General features: G+C 41.8%; 6 protein-coding genes and 1 non-coding gene across 7 annotated transcripts; 3 read left to right on the forward strand and 4 right to left on the reverse strand.

Annotated features, from left to right (window-relative positions):
- Positions 1-8,768: 8,768 nt before the first annotated feature.
- Positions 8,769-9,064, reverse strand: Aspvir_008417 (uncharacterized protein; the record flags this gene model as incomplete). The annotated part of the gene is made up of 2 exons (XM_043271588.1): positions 8,769-8,929; positions 8,989-9,064. 2 exons carry the CDS (start codon positions 9,062-9,064, stop codon positions 8,769-8,771), a joined length of 237 nt encoding a protein of 78 aa, XP_043127523.1.
- A 449-nt stretch (positions 9,065-9,513) lies between these two features.
- Positions 9,514-11,236, forward strand: Aspvir_008418 (cytochrome P450; the record flags this gene model as incomplete). Its single annotated transcript, XM_043271589.1, has 2 exons — positions 9,514-9,728; positions 9,775-11,236. 2 exons carry the CDS (start codon positions 9,514-9,516, stop codon positions 11,234-11,236), a joined length of 1,677 nt encoding a protein of 558 aa, XP_043127524.1.
- Positions 11,237-13,643: 2,407 nt separating this feature from the next.
- On the forward strand, positions 13,644-13,750 carry Aspvir_008419. Its single transcript has one exon. It is a non-coding gene; the product is annotated as a tRNA-Leu (tRNA).
- A 109-nt stretch (positions 13,751-13,859) lies between these two features.
- Positions 13,860-15,254, forward strand: Aspvir_008420 (Zn(II)2Cys6 transcription factor; the record flags this gene model as incomplete). Its single annotated transcript, XM_043271590.1, has 3 exons — positions 13,860-14,027; positions 14,078-14,401; positions 14,448-15,254. The coding sequence occupies 3 exons, from the start codon at positions 13,860-13,862 to the stop codon at positions 15,252-15,254; spliced, it is 1,299 nt and encodes a 432-aa protein (XP_043127525.1).
- Positions 15,255-15,296: 42 nt separating this feature from the next.
- Positions 15,297-16,010, reverse strand: Aspvir_008421 (HAD family hydrolase; the record flags this gene model as incomplete). Its single annotated transcript, XM_043271591.1, has 1 exon — positions 15,297-16,010. One exon carries the CDS (start codon positions 16,008-16,010, stop codon positions 15,297-15,299), a length of 714 nt encoding a protein of 237 aa, XP_043127526.1.
- Positions 16,011-19,601: 3,591 nt separating this feature from the next.
- On the reverse strand, positions 19,602-19,859 carry Aspvir_008422 (uncharacterized protein; the record flags this gene model as incomplete). Its single annotated transcript, XM_043271592.1, has 2 exons — positions 19,602-19,832; positions 19,854-19,859. 2 exons carry the CDS (start codon positions 19,857-19,859, stop codon positions 19,602-19,604), a joined length of 237 nt encoding a protein of 78 aa, XP_043127527.1.
- A 2,230-nt stretch (positions 19,860-22,089) lies between these two features.
- On the reverse strand, positions 22,090-23,481 carry Aspvir_008423 (putative protein kinase; the record flags this gene model as incomplete). Its single annotated transcript, XM_043271593.1, has 2 exons — positions 22,090-22,862; positions 22,920-23,481. The coding sequence occupies 2 exons, from the start codon at positions 23,479-23,481 to the stop codon at positions 22,090-22,092; spliced, it is 1,335 nt and encodes a 444-aa protein (XP_043127528.1).
- Positions 23,482-24,402: the final 921 nt, after the last annotated feature.

The raw sequence follows: 24,402 nt of genomic DNA on the forward strand, positions 1-24,402 counted from the left end.
TAATACTATAATCTTATTAAACCTCTCCTTCTATATAATTAAGAATAAAATATTTAGTATATTACTCTAAACCCTATAGCCTAAGATTATAATACTCTAATAGATAAAGATATATAGCCTTATTAATAACTACTATAAGTAGGTCTTATTAGGTCTACTTATTAATCTATCTAATAAATAGAAGATTTTAATTATATTTAACTACTAGATAAGCCCTAATAATATTATATTTATTATAGTTATTAGGTCTTTTATAATAATATTTTAGGAGAGAAAAGAGATACTTCTAGCCTTTTAACCCTTATTAGGAGCTTATATTAATTATATATTTAGGTCTACTATTTATATAATACTAAAGGACTTTAAACTTAATATATAAGTTCTAGATATAATAATAGATAATACTTTAAATAATAAAACTATAGTATAGACTCTTTTAAACCTCCTTAGAACTTACTCTTAATATTCTTAGTCTCTAAAATAGAATATACTACTATATCTTACCCATGTTATTTAGCTAGTTATTAAGAAAATTATTATAATCTTTAATTTAGAGGCTAAGGATAATTAAATATATAACTTTTATAATAACTATAAGATAGAGGTAATAATTTCTAAATAGTTATATTTATTTAAAAAGTCCTATAGAAGGTATATAATAGTTACTAGTAATAATTTAGAAGAGATCTAATAATTTTCTTAACTAGATCTATCTTTTTATAAATATAATTAATATATCTCTATAATAAAATAAATATTTTTAATAAATATAAGTAAAGTACTATAAACAGCCTCTTTAAATAATTTAAGATATCTATATATAATAGAACTCTACTTTTATAATAGTAACCTAGGCTCTCTTTTTATAATAGTTAATTAATAATTAGACTATATTAAATAAGAATTTAAGATTAAAGATACTTAGTCTATCTAATATTAAATAAAAGTAGATTAAGTATTTAATTATTTTACTACTTCTATTTTATTAATTTACTAAGTTAATCTTAATCTTTTAGGGAGTTACTATCTACTATAGTTAGTAGATATATAATAAACTCTTTTAATACCTAGAGAAACTTAAGTAAGAGGCTTAGATTAAATCTAAATAGTAGGAATCTCTTAATAAGGTAATTATAACTATAAAGGAAAAGCTAGTAGAGTACTATATAAATACTACTAGTTAGTAGAGAAAGATATATATAGTAGCTACTATTCTTAATCTAATTTACTAAATATAGGTATATAATATTAATAACTAGATAGTATAAAAGTAAGCTATATATAAATAAGAGATTATTACTTATTATAAGGAAAACTACCTTTCTCTTAAACTAAAGTAATAGAAGTAAGGAAATAATAATTATATAAATATTATTAAGGTTAGTATTATAATAGTTTCTAGTAATAGTTATATTTATTATTCTCTAGGATCTTAATAGCATATTTAGTATAAACTAACTATATATAATAACTATAGCTCTTATAAAAATTAAATATTATCTCTATAACCCTCTATTACTACCTATTAATAGAAAGAACCTTCTTAGCTATTAGAGAGACCTAAAAGATTATTATCTAATAATTATAAAAATAGCTTAGGATATTCTTTCTGCTTTTCTAATTAGTATTCTAGTTAAGAGGGTATTTAATCTTAGTTATAATATCTATTATTACTAATAATTAAAGATATATAGTAATATAATTAAAAGTATTATAATACTAAAATATATTCTTCTATATCTTAAAGATACTAGCTTAATAAGTAAGGATACTCTTAATAATAAGTTTAAAGATATTTTATCTTAGGAGATTAAGAAGTATTATATATCTACTATAGTAGAAATTACCTTTACTCTAAGTTTATAATTTAATATAGAAGTTAAGGAGGAGGTTATATCTTTAAATATTCTAATAATTATTATTAGTTAGCTACCTATATATAAGATATTAATTTAGATAATAGAATAAAGTTTTTTTCTTAACTATTACTTATAACTATTACCTCTATTATTTACTAGATATAAGTAAGATTATAATAATATAGTATATCTATAACTTATATAATACCTTACTTTATATAGCCTAGTATAGGGATTCCTATTTCCTAATAGGAGTCCTATTAGATTTTTCTAAATAGGATAGGAATTCCTAATTATTATAATAAATAGGATAGAATCCCTAGTATATTAGATTAATTTAATAGGAGTCCCTTCCTATTTCTTATTAATAGGAAGGCAATTCCTAATAATAGATAAGATAGAAAGGGAGGGAGAATCCCTTCTTATCCCTAATCTCTAGGGACTCCTATAGAACTAAGGTATTAGGATAGGATTCCCATAACTAAGGATAAAATAGGAGGGGAACTAGTAGTGGGAATTCCCATTCCCATCCCTTCCCTTCCCAATGGCCAGCCTAGTTTATTCTAATCATAAGAATACATATATTTTTACTAGTAAATCTATATATAATAAAAACCCTATAGTTACACTAGCTTCCTGCAGCCTAGACAATAGCCTTATGTCTCTGGGGAACCCCTAAGCTGATTACCTCTGAGCGGCTTACAATAGGAGTATAAGAAATAAGTTAGATAAGGCTATTACACAGAATATCTGGTTAAGTAGGTAGGCTACAAACAGCCTATATAGGAACCAGCCTCTAACCTTATCAATACAACAGTGCTAGACGCGTGGGAGAACTGCTAGCCTTAAATTAAGGGGAGGGGGGTAGTATAGCAGGCAGGGCCTACTAGATGCTCATGCTTACTAAGCCCTCACAAGATGCTTATGCTTACTAAGCCCTTGTAAACTGCCTTAGGCATTAATAAACTCTTATCTAACCTAGACAGTAGTAGTTATATGACCTTACTTATTATTTATACTCTCCTTTTTATATTCAGCTGCTGTGGCCCTAGTTAGAGACTCTTCAGCAATTTCTTACCATCTGAATCTAGGTTATAGATTTATATGGCTTCTAGCCCGTGACAGAAAGTAGTAGTATAATATTTCTCTATTATCTAGCTAGAATACTAAAGTATATAGGAATTCTCTATATTTATTAATAAAATCTATAGCTAACTAGCTTAATTATTATTAAATTTTATCTATAAAGACTTCCTCTACACCTATATTTTACTAATTATCTAGAGTAAAGCTACTAGATTTATTAACCTACTAAAACTACTAGAGATATATATCTCTTACCTAGCTAGAGTGGTTAAACCCAACCCAAGAACCCAAACCCAAACCAGCCTGAACCCGCCATGGGCTGGGTTTGGGTTCAGGTTCTAGGGCCCATGGGCTGGTTAGGTTCTAGAATTAGAACCCATCTAGGGTTTAGGTTCTAAAAATGGGTTTTAATTATAATACCTAGTAATTAGAATACATTAGATTCTATACTAATATGCTATATTTATATATATAATCATATTATATATATATATATACTAGATGCTAGTATGGTATTGAAAAATTAAATACATACTAACTAGATTAGGCAGGTGGAGAATGATTTTTAGGCTCTTTAGGTTCTATTTAGTTTCACTACCCTAGAACCCGCTGGGTTATGGGCTGGGTTTGGGCCCTAGAAATCTAGAACCTGAACCCAGTGGGTTGGGTTCTAAAGATAGGGGAACCTGGCCCAACCTGTGAAAATAACCACCCTATACCTAGCTACTATTAAAGATAGAATCCTATTATAATAGGATGCCCTATAGAAATAATATAATATTTAATATAATAACTAGCAGAATTCTAAACCTTATAGTAACTAGTTAGGCTATACTAAGGACTATTAGCCTAGAGGTAATAGATATTCTAGTAATAACTATAGATTAGAATCTAGAAAGTAGAAATACTCCTACTCTCTATACTAGGAATACCCTAGGCTATACTATAATAGATATAGAGAATATAGCTATTAGCTAAAATACTATACTAAACTATAGATTCCTAAGTATTTAAAAAACTAAGCTAGCCTATGCTATATACTGCTATAGTATTAGATATTAGAAGAAATTCTAATAATAGATAGGTACTAGCTTATCTAATAAATATTCTTATTAAGAGAAGCTGCTACTAATATTAAATATTAATTAACTATAGAGCTAAATAAATATTTATTAATTAGTAGTAGATAAAAGAGTTCCTACCTAATATAGAAAGTCTACTATACCTAGTGTAGGTAATTAATAGCTATAAGGTAATATCTTATAGATAATAAGATCTAGAAATTAAGATTACTAACTCTATAGGGAATATCAGAATCCACTAACTAGCTACTAAGATAGTTAATATAGTAGAATATAACCTAATTCTAGGAATGGACTGGCTAAAAGCTATTAATCTAGATATTAATTAGAAAAACCTTACTTAGTATTACTATCTAGGGTCCTCTAATAGAAGTAATAAGCTAAATATTAAACAAATATCTACTACTATAGCTATAGAAGAACTATAAGTCTATAAAGTACTATTTTATATAATTATTATACCTATTAGGATAGAAAAAACTATCTACCTATAGGCTACTATAAAAGATACTAGAGATATACTACTACTATCTCTAGAATATATAGAATTTATAGATATCTTTAGTAAAGAGTAAGCTAGTATCCTACCTAAGAATACTATATATAATTATATAATAGAACTTAAAGAGGGAACTTAGCTACCTTATAAGCTACTATATCTATTATTATAGGAAGAACTCTAAGTCCTTTAGAATTATATTAATGAATATCTATAGAGAGGATAGATTAGGCTATCTAAGAGTTCTATAGGTACTCTAGTATTATTTATACCTAAGAAGGATAGTAGTCTATAACTCTATATTAATTACTAAGGCCTAAATAAAATTATAGTAAAAAACTATTATCTACTATCACTTATAAGCAAGCTAATAGACTGATTATCTAGTACTAAGATCTATATAAAGCTAGATCTCTAAGATGCTTACTACTAGATCTAAATTTAGAAAGGTAATGAATAGAAAATAGCATTCTATATAAGATATAGATATTTTAAGTATATAGTTATACTATTTAGCCTAGTAAATACACTAGCCATATTCTAATTATATATTAACTAGGCTATAAGTAATCTATTAGACACTTACTATATTATATATCTAGATAATATTATTATTTATTCTAATACTAAGGAAGAATATATCTAGTAGGTCTAGGAGGTCCTAACTAGACTCTATAAATATAGACTTTATACTAAATATAGTAAATATAAATTCCGCACTATAGAAATTAATTTCCTAGGGTTTAATGTAAGTATAGAAGATATTAAGATAGAACCTAGCTATATTACTACTATTATGGAATAGCCTAAATCCTAAAATATCTATAAAGTATAGTAATTCCTAGGCTTTATTAACTTCTACTAGAGATTTATTAAGTATTACTCTAAGATTACTATACCTCTAAGTAACCTAACTAAGGGGTATATAATAAAGAGTAGATAATAATATACTTAAGAATCTCTAAAGAGGGAAGGGGAATTTCTTATTATAAAAGTTAAAGAGATATTTAAAGAACTAAAGTAGAGATTTATTTCTACTTTAGTACTATACTATTTTAATCTAAAGAGGAAAAGTTATATTAAGTCTAATACCTTAAAGGCTATAGTTACTAGTATCTTTAGTTAGCTCTAAGATAATAAATAATAGTATCTAGTAGTATATTAGTTATAGAAAATATAAGATATTAAAACCTAATATAATATACATAATAGAGAAATACTTACTATAGTAGAATATATTAAGTAATAGTGCTACTATATTAAAGATAATAGTAATACTATTAAAATTCTTACTAACTATACTAACCTACAGGCTTTTCTAACAATAAAGATGCTTAATAGGTATTATATAAGATAGATAGAATTCTTATCTATATTTAATATCTAAATTAAATACTACTCTAGGAAGAATAACCCTATAGACATACCTAGCTATTATCTAGACTATACTATTAATCCTAAAGAATATGCAGCAGACTTACTGCTAGAGAAACTATAAGCTAAAATATAAGATAGTCTATTAATCTAAGAAGAGAAACTAATATAAATTAGAATACTAGTATAGAATTAGAAGCTAATAGTAGACCCTAATAGTTAATACCCCCTAAAGCTATACTAATAATAATATAGATATTCTAGATATTCTAGTATTATATATTATAGCTAAAGCTACTATATAGCATAAGACTGCTTATACTTTAGAATTAGAACTAACTATAGTAGACCTACTATATAAGGCATAGGCTAAATACCTAAGATGTATTAAGGTACTATATAAGATAGTAGAAATAATTCTAGAGTAGTAAGCTAGCTTACCCTAGTTAAGATTTAAAGATAGACTTCTCTAGGTTAGGAATTATATATTTATACTAAAGGTGCCTATAATTTAATAAGAGATTCTCTATTAAAATTATAGTAATCTATAAGGTGGATATTTTAGAGAGAATTATACCTTAAATACTATCTAAAGCTAATATTAGTAGTATGGTATTACTATAGATATTAAGGAATATATCTAATAATATATAGTCTGCTAGCAAATTATAGTATATAGATATAAGTTATATAGACTTTTATAACCCTTACTAGTCCTAGAAAAGCTAATAGACTAAGTTACTATAGATTTTATTATAGATTTACTACTATTATAGTGGGAAAACAAAGTCTATAATTTAATTCTAGTTATAGTAGATATATACACTAAATATATAGTCTATTATCTCTCTAGGAAGGATATAACTGTGGAAAACCTTACTAAACTAATCTATATAAGATTTATATCACACTTTAGAATGCTATAAAACCTTATCAGTAACTAAGGATCCTTATTTATATTAGTATTTTAGTCTAGCCTATATTTCTTACTAGCTACTAAATACTGCTTATTTATAGTATTTTATCTATAGACTAATAGTTAGATAGAAAGATAAAACTAAATATTAGAATACTATCTCTACATCTATATTAACTATTATTAAGATAATTAGATAAGATGGCTACTATATACTTAGTTTATCTATAATAATTCTAAATACTTAGTGCTAGGAATCCCACCAGTATAGGCACTTATAGGCTATAAACTAGAACTATAGATTAATATTCTATAAATAACTAATAATCTTAATCTAAATACTATCATATATATGGAAGATCTCTAAGCCACAAGGGAATTCCTATTAAATTAACTAAATATAGTAAAAGAAGCTATGAAGTGTTACTATAACTAGAATTATATTAATATAATATTCTATGTTAGTGAATGGGTTATGCTATGTATAGGCTGGCCATGTAGGAGGGAAATCCCATGGGAAATTCCCTCCCTTTAGGAAATGGGTATCCCATATTAATTTCCCATCCCATTTTGGGATTCCCATGGGATTTCCCTAGTCTATCTAAATGGGATGGGCTCCCAAATCCTATAGTGAAAATGGGATGGGAAATTAATATAGGATTCCTATATTAATTAGCAATCCCATTTATTTTAGAGATAGGGATGGGATTCCCATAGGGTAATATTAGAATAGGAAGGGAAATCCCATGGGCTTCCCAAACCTTAATTTATGGGGTAAAAGTAGGGTAAAATACCTATTTTTAGGGGTATATTCCCCATAAATTAAGGTTTCATAGATCCTATGGGATTTCCCTTCCCATCCCTAAAAAATTAGGGATTCCCATGGGATTTCCCTAGCTTATCTAAATGGGATGGGCTCCCAAATCCTATAGTAAAATAGGATGGGAAATTAATATAGGATTCCCATATTAATTAGGGAATCCTAATTTTTTTAAGGATTGGGATAGGCTTCCCCATGACTAGGGGCAAAATGGGAGGGGAACTAGTAGTGGGAATTCCCATTCCCTTCCCATCCCTTCCCAACGGCCAGCCTAGCTATGTATAAGGAACATTAATATAGATAGACCTAGTAAGAAGCTAGACTATTAGTAAATAGGTCTATTCTAGATTAGTAAACCTACTAGTAAATAAGCCTATAAGCTAAAGCTCCTACTATAATTCTATAAGCTACATCTAATATTCTATATCTTACTGCTTAAACCATTCTAAGGGGACTCTAATATAGATCTAAAGCCTAGACTAGTTAAGCTTAATAGATACTAAGAATAGCAGGTAGAAAAGATCTTAGATAATTAAGAAGGTAAAATAGTAACTGCTTAAGCGTACCAGTGAGATTCCTCATTGTTGCAGGGAAATAGGTCGAGCCTTGCCATGCGTGTCTGATTCTGTCTGCCATTGTTGTTTACGCAGAGACAATGGAATAAAGCGATGATGATAAAGGTACGAGGTATACTATGTATTGATGTTTCCGTGAGCTTTATCGTCTTGGTCATGTATAACGTCCGCGGACAGTTCCAAGGTGGGAGCGGTCTTGAGGAAAGGGATATTAGAGCAATGTGGAAAGGTCTGAAGTTCTTATCTTTATCCAGAACAGATATTAGGTCCAGCTGTACTGCTAAAGACGCTATCCAGTTTACCAGGGAAACACAGGTGCCAGTGGGGAGATCCCGGTGGCTCCTATTCTTTGAAGCTGCATCCGCCCCTGGCTTTTCCACGACGATAGCTCGTTCTTGAGGGCTTTTAGTGCTCTCGTTCGTCGGCTGCCTTGCATAGGCCAATTGCACGTATTCACTGCAGTAAAAGTTGCTACTTGCATTCGTGCTCCAACAGAAGTTGGAATCACATCACCTATCAATATTGATCCATTACAGCTCGAGCCAAATCCGTAATTATTAATGGTACAGATTTGGGTTGACTTTCGCGCGCGGACGATGTGCGACCACAGGCTGCGGCAAGGGCGGTCCTTGCTGGCAGGCATGGTCCGCCGTCCGGCAGTCTTTGCGGAAGCGAGTGGTCACCAAGGCACCGACTGACTTATCCAGTTGGGCAGGGTCTGGGTTCAAAGTTTTAGTCGGCTTCGACCTTCTCCGCCAGCCCAATCGCAATGCTCACGCTTCACGCCACAGGGGTTTGGGTCCATAACAACGGGCAGCGTGGTAAAGATGGAAAAGGTCGACTCGTTCTGCATTCCTGGTCGAGAGAAAGAAGAAAGGATCGGACACAGGCATCCCAATACGGAACTGCGCATGGACCTACGCGAAATGTACCTAGGTAATGTCATTACTGCCCCAATCAAGGGATACAATACCGTGGCGTCATGCGGTCAGTGAGAAAGTAATGCAGGCGGCAGCTCGCCCCGGTGAATAGAGCGGACACGCAGCAATGTGATCTCTAGCTCTATGCAAGCCACGTCACGTACGCCACTATGGACACACCAAATTTTGACTATTGTGGTTCTGGTCACCTACTGTTTGCATTGTGCATTGTGGTTGTGCATTATCGCATCTCACTGGTGCAAAGTTTATATAAAGCATGCGCCTTCCTTAGCTGATAACGCTGTGTAACAAAGAACTCAGCGAAATCACTCGCAACCTTCACCTTTACTTTGTCGAAGAGGTTTCAAACACCACCCACATGATGGATACGATGGAGCCAAGGTTTGTGAATTTCTCGTTGTCTGACATCATAGTGTCCAACTTCTCAACTGGAGCCACGCTCGCTGTGCTCGTAACGCTACTCATTCTCAAGTTACGCACCGTCGGCTGCAGGCACAAGGACTTCCCACCAGGCCCAAAGACAATTCCAATTCTTGGGAACGCACTGGACTTTCCAACCAGCTTCCCTCATCTCAAGTGAGTTAGAGCCACGCTCAAAAAGTACTCATGCTTACGTTCGTAGGTTCTTGGAATGGGCTCAGGAGTTTGGCGATATTTTCTCGCTCAAGATCCTCGATCGCACCATCGTCGTCATCTCTTCTGCCGCAGCTGTGAAGCATATCCTTGACAACAACGGCGCACGAACCGGGAACCGCCCTCGTTCCGTGCTCGTCCAGCGTGTCACCAATGGCTCTCTCATGGTTCTCGAGAACATGGACAATCCGGTCTGGAGGCATGGTCGAAATGCAATCCACGCTTTTCTCACCAAGGACAGTTTGGAAAATCACCTACAAACGCAACAAGCTGAATACTCGCACTTTATGCATGATATTCTTGAAGAGCCAAGGAAAACATTCCAGCACATCTCCCGGACGGCTGCGTCTGTCATGAGCACGCTGCTTTATGGCTCACGAATCACAAAATATGAAAATTCACATGCAGAGACTTACTTTCGAGCCGTGAAGCTTCTCAACGAAGTCATCGATCCTGGCGTCCACCCTCCAGTCGATCTCTTCTGGCCACTGCAATACGTACCTAAACGCTGGGCGTATTGGAAACGACTCGCCGACACAACACGTGGAATTCGAGATGAGCTGTACGGTTCTCTGTACGCACAATGCGAGCGTGCGATTAAATCTGGGAAGACCACGGGCTGCTACCTCGAAACTCTGATATCGAACCAAGAGAAGCTTGGCATGACCCGAGACGAGGTCATTGGCATGGGTGCGGCCATGATGGACGCCGGAGCCGAAACTACCGCGTCTTTCCTCCAGTCCTTTATCCTTGCTTTGATCAACAACTCACACGTCCAGGAAAAAGGGCAAGCTGAGATCGACAGGGTTGTTGGTCCTAACCGCTGGCCGGAATTGGATGACTATGAAGCTGTCCCGTATATCCGCGCCATTACCGATGAGGTCTTCCGATTCAGACCCATTTCGCCAATCGCAATCCCTCATGTCAGCACAAAGGAAGTCCATTACAAGGGCTATCGTATCCCAGCAGACTCCACGATCTTCATGAATACCTACGGTATATTTCATGATCCGGAGTTCTACGACGATCCGGAGAACTTCGACCCCGGGCGGTTCATCAAAACTGAGTTTGGCACGAAAGAAGGTGTCGACGAGACGGGCTATCGGAACAACTTCGCGTTTGGAGCTGGACGAAGGGTTTGTCCAGGAGAGTCGATGGCCCGTCGGACGATTATGCTGAACACTATGAATCTGCTTTGGGCTTTCAACTTCAAGAAAGATGGTTCTGGAACTGGTGGTCTGGATATCGATTCGTATGCGAAGGTAAGTCCCTTTCCCCTCAACTACACGAGCAATGCTGACGTTCATTCATCACCCCAGCCTGGACTTGAGCTTGCACCGAAGCCGTTCACATGTGATGCTAAGCCTCGGTCTACGGCAAAAGAACAGATGATCAGGGATCGATATGCGAGGGCGTTCCCTAATGGAATGGATGGTGCAACAACCCTTTAGTTGATAAGAAGAAAATACATTTGGTCTGCTGCTAATGCCTATAGAACGCTAAACGTTGCTTATTTCAAAGCATTTTCTGTGCGTCTCTTGTAACGTAACGTATCCACAATGCACAACGAGCTTAGCCAGCCAGAGAAGACTAAATGCTTGGCCCAGCATCTTCGAATCGCAATGTGCATCCAATTGATCCCGTAGCACTTCAGCCCAAAAGAACTGATTGACACGCAGGGTAACTAACAATAACGGGATACACTGGTGGTTCTCATCAAACGCGTTTCGTGATAGCCACATGCGAAGTTCATTAATGAAGAAAACCGCAGAGATTCGGCGGACGGACGCGACGTGGTCCAGCCTCCATTTTCACAGGGCGAGGTAAGACAATGCGAATCTGAGTCGCTGTTACAACAGGATTGGCCTCCTTCCCTTCCCTCATGTTAAACGTCACAATGGCCCTTGGACAACCGCGACCCGCAAACAGCCCGTTTCGATATAGAAAAGTCACCAACTCTAAGAATGAAGTCGTTTCAAATAGTGCCAATGCGATCAGGGATAAAGTTTAGGCGGACGGTTTGCGGATCGAAGGTGCCGCCAGGTGCCATAGACAAAGAGTATGGTGAAGATAAATAAGGTAGCACTGGATGGTTCCAAATATTCGATACTACCGAAATACGCCTCATAGAACCCTTACACACCGAGGTAAGTTGACCCGAGCTCTTCCTTTAAAACGGCATCTATGTGCTTCCGCTGCTCGGAGGAATTCACGAAGCTACTCATGGTATGTAGGAATGGTGTTTGGTTGAGGAAGAGGAGAGGCCTAGGAAAAGGGGTGGATCCAGAGGACGGCAAGGGCTTCGCTCCAAATTAGATTGTCGGACTCTTCTTTAACAAGGAGTAAGCAGTGGGATTAGCCGATCAGTCTCAAAGTCGTTAGTGCTGATCGCAGAATATTTGTATCTGCTAGCGCAATGTGCCGCGAGGTTTACGGGCACACAATGATGCAGTTGCTGTACATGGCGATTGTTGTAGACAAGGAACGACGTAAACTAGCAGTGACAATGCTCTCCAGGCAAAGGAATGTAATTCCACATGGCAAATTTCAGTATGTTGGACATTTGGCTCAGCTCAGCTATGGATGAGCCCACGGACGGATTGTTCATTCTCACTTAACATGACATTGTTTCCTTCTAGGAACGTGTTTCTTGATAAATCCTAATGGTGGGTCATTCTTTGCAACTACTACTTTTCTCCCTTGTAGAGCCTCGTCATTGACTATAATCAAATCTTTGTAGAACTTGGGACAGCTGTGTACGTCTGCTGTGCAGTGGTAAATGTGCAGATGTAGAGGTATCTGACGAAGGGAAGCTTTGCCTTCTTGATAACAAGACCAATCAACTCGCACAGCTTCACGCAGGAGCACTGGATGCTACCTATGCCAGCAATACCAACAACCTTCACTCAGACTCACCAGGGACCATCCTTGCCCTGCGGAAGCGCTTTGTCTCGCATAAAATGAACATCCTCCCCAGTCGTCTGGTAAAGCTCCAGGTTGAATTAATGGACAATAATTGCTAGAGTTATATATAATTCTGCATAGGCCAGGCTGGGGGGTTCCAAAGTTAGCGGGGTGATAGGAAAAGTTTTCTTATTAAATGATTCAAACCCACTTCATTCCTAAACAGGCCCGGTTGCCTCTGCTAAATGTCATGAGGAATCTTAAAAGCCGCTCATTCCGCTCAGCTGTGAGCATCCAGTGTTCAGGGTGAAACTTGACTGGATCAGGGAAGAGGGTTGGATCCGTATGCACGAAGTAAGAGCACCCAAGAACTTTGAAAGCGACTCCTGGATAAGAGGCTCGATCCTCTGATTGACTGTGTTGAGAAGAAGGCCGTTAGCAATCTCCGGCGCATGCAGTGCTTGTGATGGCTGACTGTTACAACTATCGCGCCGGGGGCGCTGAATATCTTGATGGACTTTAGGTCCTTATCTTACATGCTGGTGGCTGGAGCATAGATCTTGTTATAGAAATAGGGGTGTTTTATATAGACTTCACACAGATTGATCCGCACAATAGGTCCTATACATTTGTGAGTAAGGATAGATTGCCATTATTATCTATTTAACACACCATACTCTTGGTACATCTTTTGGATTTCCCAGACAAATAATCCATCCTGGATGACATCATGATAGAACTTGTAGAGATGAGAGACTGCTGCTCGCTTACTGATTACGTTAGTCTATTGGAGGCCTGACTTGAACCTTTTTCTGGTTGACCGTCGATCATCTTGAGCTTCGAAGGACGCTGTTTAGATTTTCCCTTCCGGAAGAGGTACCTAATATCTACAGGAAGTGTGATAAGCGGGCAGATTATAAGACGAACGTAATATTTTTTTACTCAGATTAAGGCGGTAAGATGGCCGAGTGGTTAAGGCGAGCGGCTTAAGCGAGTGCTCTACAGCACTATTAACATCCCGCTTGACGAGAGTCTCGTGGGTTCGAACCCCACTCTTACCATTGTTTTTGGAGCCGCTATAATGTGGATGATCCCCTCTCATGACGTTCGCGCGAGGCAGAGTGGCGATGATTGGAGTGACCAACAATCTTCTCTACATCAAACAACAATATGGTTGCAACCCAGGTTATTACCCCGACTTCAGTCGATATCCGCTCATGGCAGACCGTGTTCCGTCTACCGCCTCCTGACAGACCCCAGTCACCTCCGTATCATGCCCGACGACCGCATAAAAAGTCCCGCACAGGCTGCATCACCTGTAAGCGGCGGAGAGTAAAAGTAAGCCTCAACCACAGAGTGTGAATGTATACTCACAGGAGTGTACACAGTGCGACGAAACTCGGCCTTTTTGCAGGCGATGCGAGAAGCTGGGAGTTTCTTGTAGCTATCCCCAAAGTCAGGACCTTCAGACGATGAAAGAACCAGATGGCACCGTATTCTCTCTGTCGCTAAAGGACCTGGAATCAAAGGTCAACCAGGCTTTGGCGACAGACTCTGACTGTCTTGAGATTGGCGCACTGAAAACGGCCAATGACACTCGACCAATAACAATCGTAGCGTTCCAGCACTTCATGAACCATTCAACAGACACCGTTGGCCATCCTTCCATACGGCATGTCATGAAGAGTGATATGATTCGGGTCGCCTTTGGAGTGAGTCCCTATCTACGGGGATACTTGCAAGTACTGACGTGTTTAGTGTCCCCATCTAATGTACACAATCCTAGGCGTCGGTAGCCTCCATCTCAGCCGGATCCGTCCCCAGAATCAAACATGGCGACTTGCAGAAACCTACTTTTGGCAGCAGGCAATCAAAGCATATCAAGCCGCGCTATCATCAAAGGTCTCCCCGCAAAATGTGGACGCTCTGCTGTCAACCTGCATGTTCATGGGCATTACGTCCGTCTGCCCCGATCGCTTCGAACCTACCGACTCGTGGGTTCTGACGAACGCACCCGGAGCAATGAACTGGCTTTGCCTACAGAGCGGTCTCCGCACCATTATCAATCTCGCGGCCCCGTACATACAGTCCAGTATCTGGGCATCGGCGTTTCAGCAGACTCACCAGGAAGAAGTACAGTTATACGATGAGGGAGTTACCCAGGGCCGTGACGGTCTTGACCCTGACCTGGCTGATTTATGTGGGGTTGATGACTCGACCACCCCATCAACGAATCCGTACTATGAGCCTCTTAGAATGCTGGCTGCCATATCCGGCTTGGAAAAGAATCTGAAGAATGCTTCTCAATGCGCCACTTTCATGGGCAGACTGGAGAATGATTTCCTTGCACTCCTGAGAGAGAGGGACCCGCCTGCGCTGTTGGTCCTGGCGCAGTGGATGGGCCTCATGTGTACACTGTCCGAATGGCAGCCCTGGGTAGAGGGTAGGATTCGCGGCGAATGCAAGGCGATCTGCATGTATCTAGAGCACAGCACCGATCCTCGAGTTCAGAGGCTGCTCCGCTCCCCAGCGAGCGCCTGCAGATACCACTTGGCATATGTTTAATACGCAACACTATCGTCTATCTCCGTATATCGCTTCAGTCCACTACTCCTTGACCGCGATCTCAAGAACCTCCGCCAACGAATCCACCGCATAATCCGGCCCGAACGATTCACATTCCTCCTGATCGCCCTGTCCAAACCGACACCAACACACCCTCGCCCCGATACTGCGCGCATACTTGAGATCCGTAATCGTATCCCCAACCATCAGAACCCTTCCCGGATCCACCTCAAACCCCTCCCCGTATACCGCCTTCAACCGCGGCACCAGCGCCTCCGTGAAACTCGCCGCGTCCGGCTTCCTCTTCGACCCGGGCGTCCCATCACCGATGATGAGCATCTCATCGACGAACTCCGCTAGCCCCGTCCGCTCCAGCGCCGTCTTGATCGGAGGAACAGCCTTATTGCTCACGATTGCGATGGGAATTCCCCGCGAGTGAAGGCCCGCCAGTAGCTCGCGCAGACCCGGGAACGGTTTCGTGAATTTCTCCTCGTGCGTCGCGTAGAGGGAGCGGTAGGTCGCGACCCATTTTTCCTCGTCGAAGGTTGACGGGTCGGGGTGGAGCGCACGGAAGGTCTCTGGCAGGCCGGCGCCGGTGGCCATTAGCCGGCGGGCTTTGGTAAAGGGGATTTCGTGGTCAGGGAGGAGAGTGGTGAAGGTTAGGGCTGCGGCATGTTGGATTGCTTCGCGGGTGTCGAAGATTGTGCCGTCGAAGTCGAGGATGACGAGGTTGGTCGTTGTATGCTCTATAGTCATGGTGATTTTGTTAGATGGAATGGTAATGATGCTCTGAAGATGAGATGATTTATCTGGGATAATGAGTCATGTAGGTGGGCTGTCGATAATCATTTGTTTCTCATGGACCGAGGCTATTCTAAGATAGTGGATCCTCGGCATTTCTCCGATATAAATACCAGATCATGTCGATGATTACAGCAATGCATAGGTGTTCTCATTCGAAGATACTTGCTGAAGTAGGGATCCCATATGAACACTGATTAAAACGGGGTCTGTCTGATATGCTTTCATTTCTAAGTGATTTGACACCAGCCAGGACAGGTCCTTCTCCACAGACATCTTACGCTGGAGGTGCAGCTATATCTGCACCACAATTGCCAGGCCCGATGCTGATACCATGAACCTGCCACTTTCGGTCTTTACCTTTACATGTACCGACTTCGGGTCCATCTCGGTCCACGTCGTCGTCTTCGTCATCGTCGTTGTCACGTTTGATTCTCACCACTGATTTTAACACGCTTCTGGTTTTACTGTTTGGTTTAACGCTCCGTTATCCCTGGCAGGGGGATATTGTGGCGTCTGTACCAATGTTTCATACCAACAGGCCTGTGGCATAAATTTGAGATTGGTATCACGAGGTCTACATCGGGGATACCAGAGTAGATAAAGAATCAAGCTTCGATCTCCATAAGACACTGTGCCTTAGGAGTTACCAAACAGTTGGGCACAATAATTATGAACTTGCAGTGCATTGCATTATCATTAAAACTCTTGAATAACTATCTTTGACATCCGTTAGCTATATTGGAGAAAACCCATCGAATCAAACCCACTTTTGTAAAACTGCTCAACATCCCACACCCATCGACACATATGGCCACCTTATCGACGGCATCGTTTCCTCATCAACGAGTGGTCATGGTTCTGCCAATTATCCGGGTTTTTACCCCGATAATCCGAGCATGTGCGGCAAGCATAGTTCCCATCAGGCCATTTTGCCCACGAGACACCGGCGCCCTTCTTAGGGCAGCCAGGACACTGGCATACCCGATCTGCTAGTTTTACCTCATCTGAATGCCAATGGTTTTCGCCTTTGTGCCTCTTGTTCCACCAATCACATGTGTTACACATATACATGCCATCTTCCTGGGCGACCCAACGTGGGCCGTGCCCCTTTCGGGGACAACCAGTGCAGGCACAGACTCTATCATCTGGTACCCGCTGCTTTCTGGGCGGCTCCACAGATGGGTGGTCGTGCTGGTGGTTATCCTTCTTCAGAAGGTGATGGCACCTTGAGCAGATCCTACGCCCGTCCTCTTTGCGGACATGCTTTAGGCGGTCTTTGCCTGTGATAGGACAACCATCACAGGCACAGCGATCATATAACTGATGGACATACACCTTAGATGTCCCCCACACTTTTGAATGGTCGTAACATGCATTGCATAGATGCTTGCCATCTACTTGGATGATGTTTACTTCAAAACCAACTTTATTGCAATCGCCACATTCACATTGATTGGTTTGGATCTCCTCATTGGAAGCGGGCAGAATCACAGGGAAGTTACCCAATTGCTGGTATGTGTGTTTACACATCTCGCAGTACCAACCACTATTAAAAGAGTATAGTAGTTGGCTCTAGGGGCTGTGTTTGCACCACTGGCATGGCTGCCCCTGGGGATCCTCAGGTGACAGGCCCGCAAGCCATAACCTCACATAGCATGACTTGCATACCCACTGTCCGTATTTTGCGGATTGTACAAGGCAAGGCTTTCTGTTACCACATCGCTCACATTCATCCGGTTGGACTCGTTGCAGACCCCACTCGAATGTATTCAAGATTGAAACAGAATGGGTTAAACGTAGATGATAAAGACCATTCAATCCGAGGCCGAGCTCTGTCTGGATTGCTCTGAATCCTAGTTCACATCCAGCAGGATGCATTCGATGATTTATTGACTCAATAGAATCAACATAGACCATTATGATTGATTCGATTAAGAGAAGGATCTCCCTTGGTATGCTGTGGTTTTGCTGAACAAAAATTCGTTCATGGATTTCCCAGTCTGGGTCTGATAAAACGACATGAACCCTATGTCGGTTATATCCCTTTTTAATAGAAGTCCGGTGTCGGGATAACCTTGCTGAAAGCTGGTCAGAGCATCCAATATACACAGCATATCCCTGTCGTTTTTGACCCAGCAGAGTGTAAACACCGCTTTCATGGCCTTTCTTTCGACGTGGTAATTGCTGGATGAGAGTTGAGACGGTCTTAGACTGGTCACTGTGAGGGGTGCGACTTCCAAGGACCGAAAGTTCAAGGTATCCTTATCTCATAACTCTGTAGTTGAACAGTTCATGTGTCAGACTGATTCGTCTCCTGAGTGTGATTGTTGTTCCATGCGCAGAACCTCCACAGTTCGGAACTGGGGGCCACTGTGGGCAATTCTTTCTTTGGAGCTCGTCCTTGATCGAATCCTCGGCGAGCTGGGTACGTCTCTTTCCCAATCTTGATGCAGTGTTTCCGGCCATGGTGATCTGAGATAAGAAGAACGACAAACTGATAGAAAAAACGATAACGTGCTGAGGGGAGGGGTGGTGATAATGAGGCGTGAGGGGTTGGTGAGAGAGAGAAGGAGGCAAGTTGAGGTGTTGGTGCAGATGGTAAACATGAGGCGTGCGGGAGCAGGTGGTGAATGCTGAGATTTGGGCAAGCCAGGACCGGCATTGGGGAACTGGATAAGCAGATAGTGAATATCGATGTGGTTTAATATACATGTAAACGCGTCAATTGATTATTCCTGTTCCCTTCGCCGTTGTTCAAACTCGGCCACAAACTCTTTGGCATTGTCTATCTAGCTGAGACGAGTCGAGCCAGAGGTTTTTCTCATCGCCATATCCGAGCCACTTGACAAGATATTCGGTTTGGACCTCTCCCTTCCATTTGCCTCGCTTGATTGTGTGTTGACTCTGTTAATGATTCGTTCAAGCTCGTACGATTTGTACTTCTCCATGTCTCCCTCGACAAGAACAGGTCCTGGTTGTTTTTCTTCGCGTTAGAACGGGAGCTTCAAGACTCTAACAACGCAGAAAAACGCAGAATCCGCTCTTCATCATCGCCTGGCCTCAATGAGGTCAAAGTCTCTCCTAGCCACATGCTTCAACAAGATATATTGATGGTGACCCCACCTTGTTAAGCTTGCAGCCTCTGTGGTCACAGCGTCCTTCAAGGCTTGGGATTCAGCGAAGATTGAGTAAGGATAAAGGCCTGTCCAGCCAATTCAGACCACGAGATCCGGATTGGCCGGTTTCCATCCCATGTGACTTCATAAATCGCCTTGGTGGAGGATTGCTGGATAATCCTCTTGCAAATTACTAACGTTGTTGCAAGACCGTCGTCGGCCCCGTAAAGGATCGACGACGAGCCAAGCATGTCGGATATCTCCTCGGGTCGTAGAATTACCTCCGCTGCGGTCTCCCTGACGGAGGTCCCAGAAAGTAAATCTGACATTATAAGTGAAACGGCTGGTGCGTTGGTAGGACGATGATTGGGACGAAAATTGAGGGTGAAGCGGTGGTGGAGGAACTGACGCTATGTGTGAGTTCAGCTCATCCACCCGCTCCCTTCGCACAATGACCGCACTTCTCCTCCGTCTCAATACCACGAGTATAGAGAAGGACTGCGTTTTGGTGGGACTCGTGCTTCACTTCCTTTGTCATATCGACATCATTATGGGAGACCCACTCGACGTCGCGGACACGATCAAGGAGAACGACCAACGACTCCTGCGGTTTCGTCAAGGGAAGGGGAGCTTCGCGACGGGCGGCTGCCAAAGCCCCCTCGCGATCAGGCAGACTGACCACCATCGTGGGAGAATCGACGGGCCCAATGCGTAATAGAGTTCGAAGGACGCTGATTCTATCAAAGATGGAGTCCTGTCTATATCAGCCTATACTGTGCTGGAAGTTGGCCCATTCACTTTGCAGGCTGGCCAGGTAGGGTTTTAGAGCTCGTGCGCGACCTGCAGCAGTTGCATGCGGCTACTCGAAGGTATGTACCGGGCACCGTTAAGAAAGCGGTCGAAAGCATCATCGCCGAAGATTGCTTCACTATCAGTGCTGCATGAGTCTATATCGATCTCCTCATTGAGATATCCATCGGTAGATTCGTCTTCGTTTCCATCATCAGTGGATTCCCTGTCACCAAGGGAACTTGGTAATGAGCAAATGCCTCGTTGTCGGTGCTGCGCCCCTTCTCACTTCACGGACCATTCGAGTTCGTGGACCACCAGACTGTGTCCGCCTTCAATCTGGGCATTGACTCGGATACGTTCGATTCTATGACCAAGTATGGGTACCCTCTGGGTCGGAGTACAGAGTTGGTCATTGGGGAATTTCATTCCTTGCTTGAGCTTGTGGGTCCGCTGCACTACAGCACAAGGAGCGGACCGTCCTTCCGCAAGTGCCTGAGTTTTTCCCTCGTACAACAAGACAGCCGTCGCAGACACAGTGAGTCCGCAAATGCTGATTATGCACGATCTGTCTCTCAGTTGGGTTCATGGCGTTGAGACGCTCGGGGGCCTCCTTGGTATAGGGCGTTCTCGAAGAGCTCGGTGTGAGACTTTTTATTTGCGACCGGCCAGCTGGCAAGGTTTGACTCATGCTGGTGACATGCATTGCACAGTTTTGTGCCATTTGATTGGATATATCTTACTTCATAACCGACTTTATCACAATCACCACATTTGCGTGGCCTTTGAAGCTCCTCATCGGAAGCAGGCAGAGTTGCCAGGAAGCAACCTGATCACTGGTAGCCACTTTGCACATCTTGCAGAACCACCCACTATTGAAGGAAGCAAGGGTTCGATCCAGGGTCTCCGTTTGCACCACTGGCATGGCTGGCCCCGGGGGTCCTCGGGCGACAGCCCCGCAAGCCATAACCTTACATAGCATGGCCTGCATATCCACTCTGTGGCTAGTAAACCAATAATTTGGGTCAAAGCATAGATATCATGCGATTTGCAATGCCGGCGACGCCTACCCAAAACAACGAGTGCCATGCAAGTTGCCAGAGAGAATCCCAGTTGCTCTGAGCATCAAATCAATAGCTGCCAGCATTGTCAGGGGACCAGCGTCTCAAATAGTGAAAGTCGTATATATCAAATTTGTAAAGGAAATTTTTGCCTCAATAACAGCAAGATCAGGCATAACATGAGCATGACAGCACCAATACTGGTATAAGGCGAGGAGAGTGGTTGGTTTCCATGTGAGAGTGAAGATGATCAGGTTTTGGGGAGGCCTGAGTCTCCTTTTATATTGGAGATTGTGGATACTCCTGGAAGTCTGCAGAAAAGAAGTGAATGACTCTTCCTTTGCAAGGGCTAATCCCCTTCTTTGGAGTGAATAGATTACTTGATAGTGTGGAGCACCAGCTTTTGTCCCATCAGATATGAATATAATGCTCCTTTAGCATCGCATGGGTCATCTGAGAAGCCTAGCTTGTAATTACTCTTGGCCTCACTGCAAATAAATTCAAACAGATACGGAGGAACCACTTTCATTGAATATTGCTAATATAGCTTTTGTATTGATTGGCCTCCCTTGTCCTGTCCTGATCCAGACAGACATAGCATTGTCAAGATGCGATGAATGTCTGACTATCTGGATAAGTGAATTTGCCGCCACAAGGCTGTCATTTTCGGTCAGTAAAGTCTGGTAGGAAGAAGTCCACTGTTATCATCGAGCAAGATGTTTCTTGCCCGAGGAGATGAAACTGCTCTTTTGTACACCGCTGGTAGCCGCGAAGTCAAGCTTACAAGTCAGATCTAATTTCTATTATTGCATAAAGCTACCATATATGTGTATAAGAGGGTATATGTCAGTCCATCTACAATACCATGTATACATCAGGGCACCCCAGGCTCGTCAGCATAGTTATACGCATCCTACACTCAGCTATAAACGGTGCTCTGTCAGATATCGCAGTGACAGCTCATGGAAATGTTAAACCCGCCATCGAACCGTGGTACAAGAATAGGGATGAGTGCGAATTCCTCAATGAAACAGTCAATGCTGGTACCCTCTATTGAACATGTCTTCAATTCCCATCAATACGAAACCATTCATGTTCTAGTGTTTCTGCCACGGTCAACCGGCGACTAGGCTCATATTGTAGGATCTTCTTCAACAGATCCGCCAATTGTTCAACCTCGTCGGGGAGAATCTCTCTGGAAAAGTCTTCGCCTGGCCCCAAGTCCCAATAATGCAACCCTCGTCGTAGCGCCCGCTCTATCGACGGAGCGCCTGTCGATAGGTCCGACCGTTCCTTGAACAGTGCATCAACCAGAACCGCTCGACCGAGTGAGTCCGTTTCATCTTTGAAAAACTCCTTTCTGTGCTTCCAAGTCGTAGACCACCACGGCTCTGGCAGTGCGCCAAGCATCTCAACCATGTGGAAGAGGTGGCTATCAAGATCATCATCAAACATGTCGAAGAGCTTTCTACCCGTTCGTATCTCGAAGAGGGTGCAGCCGAGTGCCCAGATGTCACATCCAAATCCTGGCGTATTCTCTAAGACAAGTTCGGGGGGACGATAACTCTCGGGGATACCAAGCTCCTCTGGTGGGTTTGTGACATCGTAAGACTCTCCGAAGTCGATCACAAGAATCTCATCCACGACGTACGGCAGCGGAACATTGCGAAACTCGACCGGGCGGACGAGATATCTAGGCGCGGTAGGATCAGAGGGAGTCTCCCCTGACTCATTGAAAACTTCTACCTTGACGGGGTCTCCCAGGATTTTGAGTACTTCATCTTCGGGTAATCCGTCAAGGCCCTCAACCTTTAGAAGAATGTTTGACGGCGTGAAGTCTGCTGCAAGTCAGTTCCAAGCATGCAGTGTGGCTCGTGGGAACGTCGGGAACTGACCTCCGTGACATATACCATGACTATGCAATGCAGCCATGACTTCAGTAGCTTGTCGAGCCATTTTCCGCAAGCTTCTGTCCGGGTCTTCGAATTGCTGGGCTATAAGAGAGACACGCGGACCGGCCACAGGATACACAAAGCAAAGGTGTGACCCGTTTGGGCCTTCAATTCGGAATTGATCAAACGGGAGGCAGATGTGCTTTTCCAATCCAACTTCTCGAAGCCGTTCCACGCGAAGCTCTGGGCAATCGTCTTTAGAGTAATCGGCCATGAGGATCTTAACAGCCACATAGTTGGGTATCCCATTGCGCAGGACTTGACACAGCCAAACGTTGGCGAACCCTCCGCTGCCTAGCTTGTGAATGACGCGGTATTCTCCTTGTCGACCTAGGTGATCGCCAAGCTGAACAACATGATGACCACCAGGCTCATAATCCCAGATTTTCTCCAGTCCGAATGGGGCCATATCGATGTACAAACCATTGAATGGCCGCTCGTCATGCTCTTCCTCCGACTGAGACAAGACGGGAGATTCAGGCGCGTAGTCTCCGTGATCCAACATTTGAGCGCTGGATCTTCTGACTGCTGAGAGTTGTGACACGGATCTCCTCAAGGTGTGGAAGCTCAGAAGTTAACTTATGAATTCATGACATTTAATTTGTCTTCCACATAGATATCACATAAACTGGCGACGTTAAAAAAGCGTTCAGCGAATCGTGGAGAGCGGGGCAATGGCGGAGGACTAAGCCGGGGTGTAGAGCGAAGCGACACCATTCAATGAATGAACTAAGCTGGCTTTCCGTTTCCTTTGCTAATAAAGCGCCATGATCTGTTATAAAGAATAGATCAATCGATCGTAGGAAATAGAACACAGAGTCATGGATGATGCCGTTACACTCCTGTAGATCCACAAGCCATTGTCTACTTCATGTACAGTTCAATGTCAGTTTGTCAACCCCCAGACTTTCGAAAGTACTATTTTGACGCGATAGGCTTAATCCCCTTCGGCGCGAACCTTTTGTTGCTACCGAGATTGTCAAATGTGCTGAGCGGATATCGAGGGTTGATGCTAAAAGATCGTGCGGATTGCGACATTCTCCCTAGCGGGTAGACCCCTCATGCTACCATCGTCCCCTGCAATCATGCAATCACCTTGGCAAATAAGTACCTTGATTTAATTGGAGTCTTCAGGGGAAATGCCGCGTGCATATTTGTACAATTGATATGATTCGACTGATAAGCAGCACTTGGGTCGCATTGCCGAGAGCTACCAAGCAGGCCAACAGACATTATTGGGCGTATAAAGACAAACTAGCATGGTCTCCAGACACAAGGACAGTCTACTTGACAATCCGAAGTCTCTGCCATGTCAGACGGGCCGGCATAACGTCTTTTGAGTTTGTCGATGTCTTATCGCCTTCTGTCGTACCGCATCACGTCATTGTGCCAGGTGATGAGCACCTTATGTTGCACTCATCAAGGG

Source organism: Aspergillus viridinutans (genome assembly GCF_018404265.1).
Source record: "Aspergillus viridinutans IFM 47045 DNA, scaffold_6, whole genome shotgun sequence".
In the NCBI taxonomy this organism is placed as follows: Eukaryota; Fungi; Ascomycota; class Eurotiomycetes; order Eurotiales; family Aspergillaceae; genus Aspergillus; species Aspergillus viridinutans.